Source organism: Amphibalanus amphitrite, unplaced genomic scaffold (assembly GCF_019059575.1).
Source record: "Amphibalanus amphitrite isolate SeventyFive unplaced genomic scaffold, NRLGWU_Aamphi_draft 000164F_arrow, whole genome shotgun sequence".
NCBI classification, from domain to species: domain Eukaryota; kingdom Metazoa; phylum Arthropoda; class Thecostraca; order Balanomorpha; family Balanidae; genus Amphibalanus; species Amphibalanus amphitrite.
In genome coordinates, this window is record NW_024881659.1 from 447,824 (window position 1) to 461,296 (window position 13,473).

A 13,473-nucleotide genomic window follows, 5' to 3' on the forward strand; every position below is an offset into this window, starting at 1 on the left:
CCAACTCCATTTTGGCGTTACACACCCCCACTCGACACTGCACCACTCCATTTATCGTCATACATTTGTGACGTCACATGTAGTTGACGTCATATGTTTATGACATCACACAAAGGGAAAAGATCGGGCGTAGCAAACGGCGAGGCGGGGCCCGACTGACGTCACACCGTCTACACCTGTGACGTCATACATTAAAGCTGCACCACGGGCCTGGGTCACCGCCGCAGGCAATCGCTACCCTGCCCGGCACAATGGGCCGCGGCAGGTCTACAAAGCGAAACTGAAATTGGCATTGCAAAGGACATCGATACATCCCCTACTTCCATTGGTTAAACACTAAACAGTCTACATCCCTTGGCAATATCGCCTTTAGCTGGATACTTTATATCGCAGATAATGATTATGAATAAAAGTTTGGATACCTACCTACTTGAAATAAGTGGAAATGCCATTTTTATCGCTTGAGGGCAGGTAATAACAAAAATAATCGGGTCGACATGCAAAATCTTCCCATGGACACACTCATGCCCATAGCATTCGACTTACGAGGCACAAAATGCAACATAACGCAATGTCCAATTTTCCAACATCCGTGAGAAGTCTGTATATACAATTGGAACAGCTGTCATACACGACCGTTTATCTACAATGTACTTACACGTTACATACACGAACGCACAAAACCATACACACACTCACGTGAACAGTAAACACACGCGATTGTGCCGTTCCATCAAACATCGAATATCACCCACCGTACAATAACGCTATTTCTCCCTTCCATTATCTATAGTAAAACAAGAGTTTTAGTTACACCTTAACATACAAAATACATATCGTCGCCTTGGTTGCTTAATTTAGCGTGTTCATCAATTGCAACTTTCAACACAAGTACAGCGTACGAGTAGGTATTCACGTAACTCTTTGTCTCATGAGCAGTAGTAGGTAGGTATGCAGCATTGTCGTGTTGCAAGCTATTTTGTGCAGCATATTTGTTTATCGTAATCGTAGATGCTGCTCTTTGGCCTACTCTATTTACAACTGTTGCTTGTAGTTTCACGCACACCGCTTTCGCCGACGCACACCTCGGATTCGCCCCTACCAATGCCAACACATTCACGTGCGCACCCGCAGCTTGGGAGTTTTTAGCGGCGTCCTGTTTGTACCCTGCGTGTTCGGGCGCCGGTTGACTTTCACTGGTCGGTCACAGGGCTCCTCCCACCCTAGCGTCGGCCGGTCGCGGACTCTCATCCCAGCACCATCCTGCCGCGAGGCTCCTATCCCCGCGCCGGTCGGCCCGGGGCTCCTCCATCCCGGCGCCGGCCGGCCACTCCTGCCGGCCACTGATAACCTGGCACTCGGCCGGCGCCGCTGATGTATCACACATTGGATTGTCACCAGAGCTGGGGGCGGCGGCCCCACCTCGGCGGCGGACGCGGTCACCGTCGGCCAGCCGGTGAGGACAGCCGGCACGACCCGGCGCGGCCCGCCCGCTGGCAGCAGGGCTCACACTGCAGCGGGCGGCCGCGGCGCCGGGCCGCGCCCCACCCGATCACGCTCAAAGTCTAGCTGTCACTGAAGTAGCTGTGCTTGAACAGGTAGTAGCACCAGTAGGCCACGTTGAAGGCCAGGAAGGTGATGGGGTAAGCGTAGAGGACAAACCGCTCCAGCCGGCTGGCCATGACGTCCCAGGCCACCTCGTGGCTACACTGCTGTGAACGGAGGGGTCACCGGGTCACCGGCGGGTCTGCTGCAGCCAGTAGAGGGAGGGAGGGATAGAGGGAGCGCAGGAGGGAAAGAGACAGTGACGAACACAATGAAAAAGAGCTATATTGATGTCTCTTTATGAGTTCCGGATACCAGTTACCTACCACATGAAAAGTTACACTCGAAACCGGATGAATAATTTTGAGTTTCAGCGCAGTAGCAGTATATTTGAGCGGCGGTAGAAAAGTCGGACCAGCTTCCCTTCTGTAACTTGCTGTACGGGGTTTCGCGGCAGCCCTGGCGGAAGCTGACGTACTGCGCGGCCCCCCACCGCAGGTCTATCCATTCGGCACACTACACGTAATGGTGTGGGGAAGACACAGCGCCTGGAACCGTGGCCAGGAGGGCGTGAATGACGGATGTAGTGTTTGCATGTTGAGTTCATGGTGCTGCCAAATAAAGGTATTTCCCTATGTGGCAGCAATGGCACATTGGTGGCGCACACGTGACAATTGTGGTACGGTTTTGGCGCCAAGAGTTGACCTCTGGTGACCGGTGACCTGAGGTCAACAGACTGGTCTGGAGTGTGGCTGAAGAAGCATTGATACTGTTGCTATTTATCTTGTTATTAATATACCATGTAATTGTCAAGACTTGATTGTGTCAAGACACTACATAAATTGGCGACGAGGATGTCAACCTAACTCTGATAATTGAGCCAAGGAAGAAGACGGACTACAAGTAGACTGTAGAGTACAAGTGAGGCAAGTGGCTGCAGCTGTTATCGAGGAAGGGAGGTGCGGTAAGATGGACGGGATCCAACCACCACCTGCCTTCCTGCCGGCGGCTGGTAAGCCAAAGGTACCCTGGTCTGGGTGGTATGCTGATTTCGAGGTGTATGCTCTTGCTATTGGGTGGTGTGAGTGGTCAGAAGAACGCCAGCAGGCCTTGCTGCTTCATTGTGTGGGTGCAGAAGCTCGTAGGCTGTACAGGACTAAGCTGCCAACAGGAGGACTTGTGAAGCAGCCCAAAGTTGAAGGTGAGAATGAATCACAGCACAGGTCACTGGCCATGCAGTCATGTAGCATTTTTGAGGAACTATTTGCAGCCAAAAATGACTATATCACTGAGCGTGTGCAATTCAGAAGGTGCGTGCAGGACAGGAACACGACAGTCCAGACGTACCTAGCTAACCTTAGGGAGAAGAGTCAGCGATGTGGATTTGGGGAATTAGAAGATGAGATGATACGGGACCAGTTTCTTGAGGGATGTTCATCAAGTCGCCTGAGGGAGCGTCTTTGTTCAGAGCAGTGCCTAACCTTGACCCGTCTCGAGGAGATTGCAGCAGCAGCAGAAATCACTGCAGAGCGACATACAACAGTCTGTGGCGCCGTAGGGCCAGTTCAAGATGCATTTGAGGATGCCAGTCAAGAGGTGGCAGCGACATCCGGTAAGTTTGGCAAACCGAGATCCCCAGACAATGGCCGTCGGTCGAAGACTTGCTTTGCATGTGGCTTCAGTGGTCACAGGTCGGGCGATAGCCGATGCCCAGCCAGGGAGAGGGAATGCCACATTTGTCATGAAGTGGGTCACTTCGCCAGAGTATGCAGGACCAGATCACAGAGACCGGACACCACGAGAGCCCCACCCGGAGTTTCGACTGTAGAAGTCTCATCAGTTCATGACTTGCTGAGCTTGTCTGGTCCAATGCTTGATGTGGATGTTGATGGCACTCTGCTGGAGATGATGGTAGACACTGGTTCGCCTGTTAGCCTCCTGCCTTTGCATCTGCACCAGGCGAGACTCCCTCAACTGCCACTGCATGCATGTGATGTTGCATTACGAGGATATGGGGGACACAGCCTTGACGTTGTTGGTGTAATCCGGGCCACAGTGACCAGTAACGGTAAGTCAGCTGACGCTGACTTGTATGTGATGAGAGGCGGTACTGTACCTTTGTTGGGGCGTGACTTACAGCTCAGTCTGCAGATCACAGTCAAGAACGGCAATGCTGTGTGTGCCGTGTCACCTGGGAGTCAACCGGAGCTAAGCCAGCCCGGTCTCCCTCCCCTTCGTGGGTTTGTTCACAGGGTAAAGGTGAGGGACGGTGTTTCCCCTGTCCAGCAGAAGATGCGGCCTCTGCCGTACTCAGTCAGGGAGGAAGTGAAGGCACACCTGGCAGACCTGGAGGCAAAGGGTGTCATCGAGAAGGTGGACTCGTCACCTTGGATATCTCCGATGGTGGTCACCAGGCGCCGCACCGGCGGAATCCGGGTATGTCTCGACCTGAAAAAGGTAAATCAAGCGGTCATGCCCAGCAAGTATCCGCTACCTGACATGATGGATATGCTCGATAAGCTTAAGGGGGCTGCAGTGTTCTCGAGCTTGGATATGAAGTCTGCCTTCAATCAGCTTCCACTGCATGAAGAGTCCAGAAATTTGACGGCCTTTATGACACCTGATGGGCTGAGAAGGTACACCCGATGCTGTTTTGGTTTGTCCTCTATCCCGGCAGCTTTCCAGAAGGTGATGGACAACATCTTGGCTGGACTGTCGGGGGTCCAAGTCTACGTCGATGACATCATCATCTTTGGTGAGAACCAGGACCAGCATGATGCTCGTCTTCAGCAAGTGTTGGCCAGGCTAAAGGAGTACCAGGTAACCTTGAACGAGGAGAAGTGCACCTTCAGCACCACATCTCTAGAGTTCCTGGGCTTCACTGTCACGAAGAACGGCTTCAAGGTGAGCGAGAACCGCGTCAAGGGTATGCGGGACATGAAGTCGCCCAGCACGGCTAAACAGCTACAGTCGGCCTTGGGACTGTTCGGCTTCTACGCCAGGTTTGTGAGCGACTTTTCCACACTGGTGGATCCACTTCGGGCCACCCTGAAAGCAGAGCGTTTCCAGTGGACGCAGGAGCTGGAGACTTGTTTCAGGGAAGTTATCTCCAAGATCATCAACAGCTCAGCGCTCACGATGTACGACCCAGATCGACCGACTGTCGTGACATCAGACGCTTCGGATGTAGGCCTCGGAGCAGTGCTGAGTCAGATCTACCCCGAGGGTGAGAGAGTTGTTTCTTTCGCATCAGCCACTCTATCAGACACCCAGAGGAAGTATAGCGTTACTGAGCGGGAGGCCCTTGCGGCCAAGTGGTCAGTTGAGCACTGGCATAAGTATCTTTTCGGAACCCACTTCACCTTGCGGACGGACCACCAAGCCCTACAGTCGCTCTTATCATCAAAGGGGATTGGTAGGGCAGGAATGAGGCTGTCTCGATGGGCAATAAGACTCATGGCGTATTCGTTCAGTGTGGAGCATGTTGGTGGTTCCAGAAATGTTGCAGATGGCCTCTCCAGACTGCCAGCCTCGACACACACCCCAGAGGATGACGACCAGCTGATGGTGGCGGCGATCACTGACAGGATCGCGCGTAAATCTGCGGTAACCAGAGACAGCATACGAGCGGCGGGCGCTGAGGACGAGGAATTGACCAGACTGTGCAGGCAGATCGTGTCTGGCTGGCCAGCTCGCTCGAAGGACTGCCCAACAGACCTGCAGTCGTACTACAGGTTCAGAAATGAGCTTACGGTTGTCGAAGGCCTCATACTCCGTGGCGAGAGAATCGTCGTCCCGTCCGTACTCCGGCAACACCTTCTGGAACAGGCCCACGAAAGCCATCCAGGCATCGTCAGGACTAAACAACGTCTACGGGAACTTTTCTGGTGGCCAGGTATGGACGCGGCAGTGGAGAACATAGTGAAGTCCTGTACAGTATGTGACGCTGTTGATAAGAGTGCGAAGCCGCGCAACATCCTGCTTCAACCGGTTCCCTTCCCGGAGAAACCCTGGTCTAAGTTGGGAATCGATTTCATCGGACCGCTAGAAGGAGGGGGAATAGGTAGAAGATTCGCCATTGTCATGACAGACTATCACTCAAAGTGGCCGGAGGTGGCATTCTGTCCGCACCCCTCATCCCGCGCAGTAATCAACTTCATGGAGACAGTGGCTGCGAGAGAAGGGTATCCAGAGGAGCTGGTATCTGATAACGGCACAGCGTTTACATCTCATGAGTTTACAGAGTATCTGAGTGAAGTTGGAGTCAAACATATTCGGGTCACCCCATACCACCCAAGAGGGGCAGGAGCAGTGGAACGATTTAACCGTGTGCTTAAAGGTGTCCTACAGACAGCTACTCTTGAAGGACAGGACTGGATGGTAGCTGTGAGGCAGTTTCTGCTTCAATACCGGGTGACATCGCATGCCACAACCGGCCGGAGTCCCGCAGAGTTGCTCCGTGGTCGACAGCTACGCACGCCTCTGCGAGCAGCAGCAGATGGTCAGCACTGGTTTGTGACCAATGAACAGGTGAGAGCCAAAGTTGAAAGACAACAGGCTAAGCAAAAGTTATACTGGGACACAAAGTTCAGCGCTAAAGAGAACTGTTTCAAAGTTGGAGACTATGTACGCTACAAACTGATGCCTAAGCCCAGGAAGGGATGCTCCAAGTTCTCAAAGTCATTGGAGATTGTGGAGGCTAGAGGTTGTCATTCCTTCTTGCTGAGTGATGGTACCCTGGTGCATGGAGAACGTCTAGTTCGCTCAAGTGCCTTGTCTGAAAGTGCAACCCCTCTGGCAGGAGCGGACATGGTGGAAGGTGTCGAAGCAGTCTGCAAGGATGGTTCATCTACCACGGACCAGCCATCGAGGATGATGGCAGGAGCCTCACAAGAGAAGATGATGCGACCTCCAGCAGCAGAAGTAACCCGTCGGGCGGCAGGATCGAGGAAGTCCCTTCAACAGGGGACGTGTCGAACAGGAGTGCAGCATCGGAGGTGTCGGGTGATCAGCAGAGTGATGACCCTGCGCCTGAGCGTAGATCGGGTAGAGAAAGGAAACGGCCCAAGAGGCTCATTGAGGAGTGTGATTGATGCATAAGGTGATGGGCACATTGTAATGGTGTTTTCCGTTGGCATTCATTACTAGTTTCTTGCTTTATTTCTAAGGGAAGGGGAATGTAGTGTTTGCATGTTGAGTTCATGGTGCTGCCAAATAAAGGTATTTCCCTATGTGGCAGCAATGGCACATTGGTGGCGCACACGTGACAATTGTGGTACGGTTTTGGCGCCAAGAGTTGACCTCTGGTGACCGGTGACCTGAGGTCAACAGACTGGTCTGGAGTGTGGCTGAAGAAGCATTGATACTGTTGCTATTTATCTTGTTATTAATATACCATGTAATTGTCAAGACTTGATTGTGTCAAGACACTACAACGGATCAACCGAACGGAGGGAGTGAGAAGGATCCAACCGGACCCTTCGGGAGGAGACGAGGTGGCAGCGGCAAACACAACGTGGTAAAACCGAGCTGATTCACAGGCTCCCATAAGAGAGAAGATAAATGTTTCGGTGCGTCAGTGATCACTTAGTGCGCACTCACATGGTGCGCCAACAAGCGATTGTGTGCCTCCAACAATCAATCGCAGCGATAAGAATTGACATGTAGAAGAGTGCGTGGATACATGCGATGCAAGCTGTGCAGCGACTGAGGTACAGAGTTGTTTGCTTCTCTGGTCATATCATTTTACAATATGGATGGTTTAGCAGTCACAGCGGCGTGAAGTTTTCGGTGAAAACGAAGCACACACACAACTTTGAGAAAAACGTGTTGAATGTAGGTGCTAATGGTTTTCGAGTGCATATCTCACCGATCTATTCGCAATCCAAGCCAGCACAGCTCGCTGAGAAATTCAACCATGCCGTCATTTTAAAAATAGGTTTACTATATATATCCCCGGTCTTTGGGTGGCCTGCCTTTTGACTATTCTATCAGGATTACATTTGAATATACTATAATACTATTGTCTACGCTAGTCTACTTTAAATTATTGCTTGCTTTCATACACTCTTCAATCAATTTTTCCCGTCCTGCTTTCACCAGCAAGACGCCTTTGGAGCGAAGGACGAGCGAGTATTTACAATAGCGAGCTCTGCACTTCCGCAGTGCAAAACGAGATTCCATCTGGGTTAGTTGTTTGACTCAGCAAACCCAGCCTTTACTTTATTCCTTGATGCAACGTCCTATTGATTTCAGATAGATCACATTCCATTACTAGCAAAACAATACCTCAGAAAGACCCTGAAGTTGAATGTTCTCATACATCTTTAAGACAAATAAGTGCATGCCACGTTGAACTACAATGCATAGTTTGGGTCGGGGACGACTTTTCGCTCAATAAAGCCTGAGTGCAGTGGGGTGGCAGCTGTCGTTGGGCTGCTCCGCTGTTGTGGATAGACCCTGTCGGCGGTCCGCCTGTCATATACATATGATGCAGTCAGTCGGTCTGTCGGCGGTTTGGTCGGTCTGTCAGCGAGTGGGACGGGTCGCCGCGGCCGCCGTCCGCCCCCTTCTGCCTATCGCCGGCTCACAGACCGGCTGATTGGAGCGCGGACAGGGCCCGTCAGACGACACCAGAGGCCCACACAAATACGCCGAGACGGCGGCCAACTCGGTCACACTGCGACTGTATTTTGTCAAAGGAACTGATCAGCCTGATTGCCAAGTTTCCTCAGAACAGGATTTAGAGAGCAATGCCGGCAAATGAGTTTCCACCCGATTGACATCAAAACCGATTCACGTTAGATGACTGGCTCGTACTGCATTACTTCCTAAGAGTTCTACTTACTCGTAAAACCAGGAGGGGATGCAGTTTTCCTTAATGCCGTAAACTGCGTTACTTATTGTTTTAGATAACCGTGTTTTAAATAAACTTAACAAAAACTTATCTCAATCTGATGCATCGTAACAGAAAGGAGGTATTCAATGCAAACGGCTCTAATATTGCTTAGTCGTCCGATGCTGTTACGCTCAGCACTATAATCACTTGTAATTCCACCTCTATCTCACTCACACCATTCCCATCACCACTGAACGGCCAGCCCGTGCCGTTCTCCCCAGCGCCACTGACCGGCGTGCTCGTGCCGTTGCTCCTGGTCTCCGACTCAGTCGAGTCGTTGGGCGCCACCTTGCCGCCGTTGACGCGGATGGGGCGGGCCGCGTTCGAGGCGGACAGCTCGCGCTCCCGCAGCTCCCGCTCCCGCTTCTTTTTCTTCTTCTCCGCCACGGCCATCATCCTGTGAGGAAAGGGAGAGCCGGACGCGCCCAGTGAGCTGGATAGACACTGGCTGAGCCTTCGTCAAGCGACATAGACCCGCGCGTCCCCTGACACAGCTCAGACGCAGCCGAGTTGATGCAGACCATAGGACCATGCGACACATGGGGGGGGGGATGAGCCGTGCCGCTAGTCAGGATGATTTTGTGGCGGAGAGTCGAGCTCGAAATTGAGTAGCTTAATCGTGAAGTTTGGCTGATTCCGGCACAGAACGATAATTGCGTATAGTCGGTAGTAAATAATGAAGCATGTGTGTTGTGTGAATTAAAAAAAAAAACAAGAAACGAAAATCAAATCAGCGAAGAGTGTGCCTAATGTTGACATCATGGCAGTTTCTTGTTCCATAAAAGTGCTGAGTCTTTAAGCTAAATGCATTAATTTTCTATCTATGGAGTGCACAATTTTCCTGTTTAGCCAACGCATGCCACGTAACAATGGATATAAGAGATCGATAATATTTCCTTTCATTTGTGTCCCAGTAAACGCAGGCTTAGTGGATGCAACGGCAAGCATTGAGGCTGAATGTTAGATATAACTCAATGGCTGACATTTCGTGATGAAGGGACAACAGTAGAACAGAATAGCAAAGCAGTCACGGTACAAAGACAGGCAGGTCGACAGTAGGTCACTAGCTTATGTAGGCAAACGCTATATCAATAAGGTTTTGTCTTCGGTTTGACGTCATACACTACGTCATGTGACGTATGTACGGTGAACAAATTAAGGGCACATAACTATATTCGGATACTTTTCCCCTCCTAATAGAAACATAACGCACAATGGTAGATGGATGTCGGAAAGCAGTGATGCACTATAAAGGAGGGACGCCCCACGCACATCACGGTCTGGCGCTCTGATGATGCTCCGGCCCGTGATTGAGGGACTCACCGTATGACGATGACATACTCGGATAGTGCGAAAAAGACGAACAGCACACAGCCCGCCATCCATATATCCACGGCCTTGGCGTAGCTCGCCTTGGGACTCTCGGCCCTGCAAAAAAACGGCGATCGTGTCACTGCTTCAGCAGTCAGTCAAAGCAGCACGGCCGCCTCCATCGGTCGGACACAATCCACGATTCCCGGAGCCGCCAATCTCCGTTACCGCGGCCTGACGGCGGCGTCAGCGGATATCTGCCGAGGCTGCGGCCGCCCATCAGTCGAACGGCGGCGGGGCCGAGCGCCGGCAGCCGGTCGGACGCACCATAACAGCCGCAGGCCGCTCAGCCCGATGGCCTGTCAGACCAACGACACGCACCGCGATGGAGAGGAGCCGCCAAAGGCGCCGCCGGCGGCGAAAAGCCCGCAGAAATAGCCCTGCCCGCTGATATCGGACGCAGAAATGGCCAAACAAAGGGTAAAGCTGAAAAAATATGGCCCGAGAATCGAACTGTAGTGCGACCTTCGCTCAAAACAAGGCTATGAATTAACCATATGGATCTTCAGGGTCAGGTTATCGGGTTATTTATTGCTGAGCTGCCGTCATAAACCTCTTTTTATAAAACCTACTCAGAATGTTTCAAATCTGTCAGATTTTCCTATCAGAGACAGCGCCAGCTCAGGACAGAATTCAAAGTCAAACAAGGAATTTCAGGCGACGGACAAACAAGTGGTATTGGGCCGAAGTCACCACAGAATGTACCTTATGCTGGTACACAAGCCAGGTAATCAGTTGCCATCCACCTCGGTTTGTGTCACTAACTACGGTCTACAACCTCAGACACAACACACTGGTAGCATACTATGCCGGACAGCAGCCGCCGGGTAGGATACTGTGCCGGCCAGCAGCCGCCTGGTAGGATACTGCGCCGCCGGCCGCGCGTGTACTGCGGCACAGTCTAATATCCAGACGGCCAACGACGGCCTACTGGATGGGGGTTGAGCAATGAGCAGGCGGCGCTACAGACAACAATTTCAAACGTAAGGCGCTGGTTATTCGCAGGGCTATCTCATGGATTTACACAATGGACGTCACATATCGACCGATATGAGTGCTGAGTATTTCTTAGTATCTTCGGACGTCGGACGACCCAGCTGCTCTGCTCGGCTGATCCCTGCTAAATGTGTTTACAGACGATCGGATCTGCCTTTAGAGCATCCTGATGTTTTTCACAGCATTGCTTTCACGACAGTCCTGAGCTCCAGCTGTTTCTTGACCCTATTCAGGGAAGATGACGACACAATACAGCTGTTGCTGCGTTGTTTCGCCCGAGAGTCGCGGCTCTATGGCAGCCAAATGACCAGGCTAACGGCCATTTTCAGTTCTAGCTGCCATCCAGGAGCAGTCACGGCTCTGCCCGGGGACTAACTGTCCTGGCTACCGCCGGCGCCGCCCGTCGGGCCGAAGTCGTCCGAAAGGTCCGGCCGAGTCCCTCCCTGCCCCGTTGGGGTCCCCGCCCCACTGACCCTGACCAGATTACCCATCGGCCGTGACAGATTCAGAGCTCAGCGTCCGCAGTCGACAATCTATATGCAGCAGCATCGAGACGGCTGGAGTTCCTCCTACACAACCGCAACTGGCCACGAATCGGCCGACTCCGGCCTAATAACGGCGGCCGATTGCTCAAACTTCTGTGGCGAACCTCAATTGTCGACTCTGAATTGTGGCCCACTGAGCGGCCGGCCTCTGACGACTGACGTCTGGCCTTGGACGGGGACGGGGGCGGACCCGAGGCCGCTGGTGTGGGTGTCAGCAGACTGCGAGCTGCCGGCCGGCCGCCGGCGCTGATCGGAGGGGCATTGTTGGCGCCCTGAGGGCCACAATGACGGCCGTGAAGCGCCGCTCGGCGGCCGGCCGATGGGCCGCGGCGGCGGCACCTCAGATCGATTGCTGATCGGAAGGCCGAGTGGCGACACCCGGAGGGCATTACCGCCTCAGTGGGCGGCCCGGTTCATGAGAGAGGCCACCGCTAGACGGCTCCATGGAGGACGGCCGCGCCCCACCGATAAGAGGAAATATGACGGCGGTGATACGGAGCTGGGGCAGAAACCGTGACTCGACGTCAGGAACCCAGAGAAGAGTCACCGCAGTGAAGGATGTGGTATGGTTCATGACCCGAAACAATTGTATTCGATTGCCTGAGCTTCATGCTGTTTATATCAACGTCAAGTAAGAACATACGAAACGAAAGTACAGCAACATAGGTACAGACAGGTCATTTAGCGATGGCTGGTCGCGTCCAGCTGCTTGCAAGCGCCAAAAATACCCCCTTTCCGAGTAATGATATGAACCTAGAGAACAATGGCACGGAATATATAGGGTGTAGGACTACAATAGCGTCCTTTGGATGCTTTCAGAGAATCGGATTGCTTGACCCGACAATATTGTTTGCTGTAATACTCAGCTGGTAGACGTCATTTGCAGTTGGGCCTGTTCCATGGCCTCTACGGCTGTAATATTCCAAATAACGCCAAGCAGATCGGCTTCTCTGATCCTCCACGATCACACAGAGATGTTGGGATGCATTGAAGCCGCGGCCAGCGATGCATGGTCGGACTGCTAACCGCACGTCGGCAGCCGCAGAGAGCCCGCTGCTCAGCCGGCCGCTTCACAGCCCGATGGGTGATTTATCGAACAATCCGCCAGTATGGCCTCCGGGTATTGGCTCATGTTTGATGAAATGGTATGGGGTCCCCCAATTGAGCCCGACGTACTTAACAATGCGACTGATGATCTAAAACTAATTTGCAATCTGACATTGCTTTAGTGCTGAATGTGAGGCGAATTGTAACGCCATAAAGTTCCATCAGAGCAATGCGCTTAACTACATAAGTGAGCAGATCACTCAATCATACAGCCTCATGCATTTCGGCGGAAGTGCAACGCTGAGTGGATTATAGCGGCCATGAGTCAGCACCAATTGACTCACCGGTCGGGGTGAGAGCAGTGAGCATCGGCCGAATCACTTCATGACCCGGTCAGAACGGCATGTGTTTCTAGCTCACATGATTGCTCGGTTAGAACGGCACGTGGCATTAATCCTCCACCACACGACCCGGCCAGAGTGGTGAAGGGCACTAGCTCACCTAATGGCCCCAGTAGGATGGTGATTGGTGAGCGACATTTGACTCACTCCACGGCCCAGTTCGGGTGTTGAGTGGCACTAACTCACCTGACGGCGTTGAACATTGCTGTGAGTGTGAGCAGGGTGGTGATGGTGAGCACCATCCTGCCGGGCACCACCTCGGGCGGCACCAGGAAGCTGAGCCAGCCGACCCACACGAACAGCGCTGACGGGATGAACGTCTGCAGCAGGTGGAAACTCAGCCGCCGCTGCAGGTTCACGTGAAACTCCAGCGCCGGAAAACTCACTGACGGGAGAAGGGCAGAGAGGGCGTCAGAGGGGAGAGAGGTAGAAAGGGAGGGAGGATTATGGCTCTGATACAGATCAGCTACAATTTTACACCGAAGTAGTTTAGTTACTGACTCGCTATTTTCATAAAAGGGGCAGATACTAGTATTTTAGGAAATGTGGTAGCTCTCATCGACTATAAGCGTTACCTCCTTCATATCGTATCATGTTTATCTTACCTTGGTGTTGCATTTAGATAAAATAAAAATGAAGAATACTGAACAACGAGGTACACATAAAATGT

The 13,473-nt window shown here is 52.4% G+C and overlaps 1 protein-coding gene across 1 annotated transcript in view; it reads right to left on the reverse strand.

The window, feature by feature from the left end:
• Nucleotides 1–840: 840 nt before the first annotated feature.
• LOC122383485 (glycine receptor subunit alphaZ1-like) overlaps nt 841–13,473 on the reverse strand; it is a 46,919-nt gene continuing 34,286 nt past the window's right edge. Inside the window, exons 8-11 of the mRNA XM_043369987.1 lie at nt 12,990–13,188; nt 9,767–9,871; nt 8,675–8,840; nt 841–1,712 (exon numbers count right to left, since the gene is read on the reverse strand). Of these exons, the coding sequence (XP_043225922.1) occupies nt 1,566–1,712; nt 8,675–8,840; nt 9,767–9,871; nt 12,990–13,188 (617 nt within the window). The 3' untranslated portion in view covers nt 841–1,565. The remainder of the gene's footprint in view (nt 1,713–8,674; nt 8,841–9,766; nt 9,872–12,989; nt 13,189–13,473) is intronic.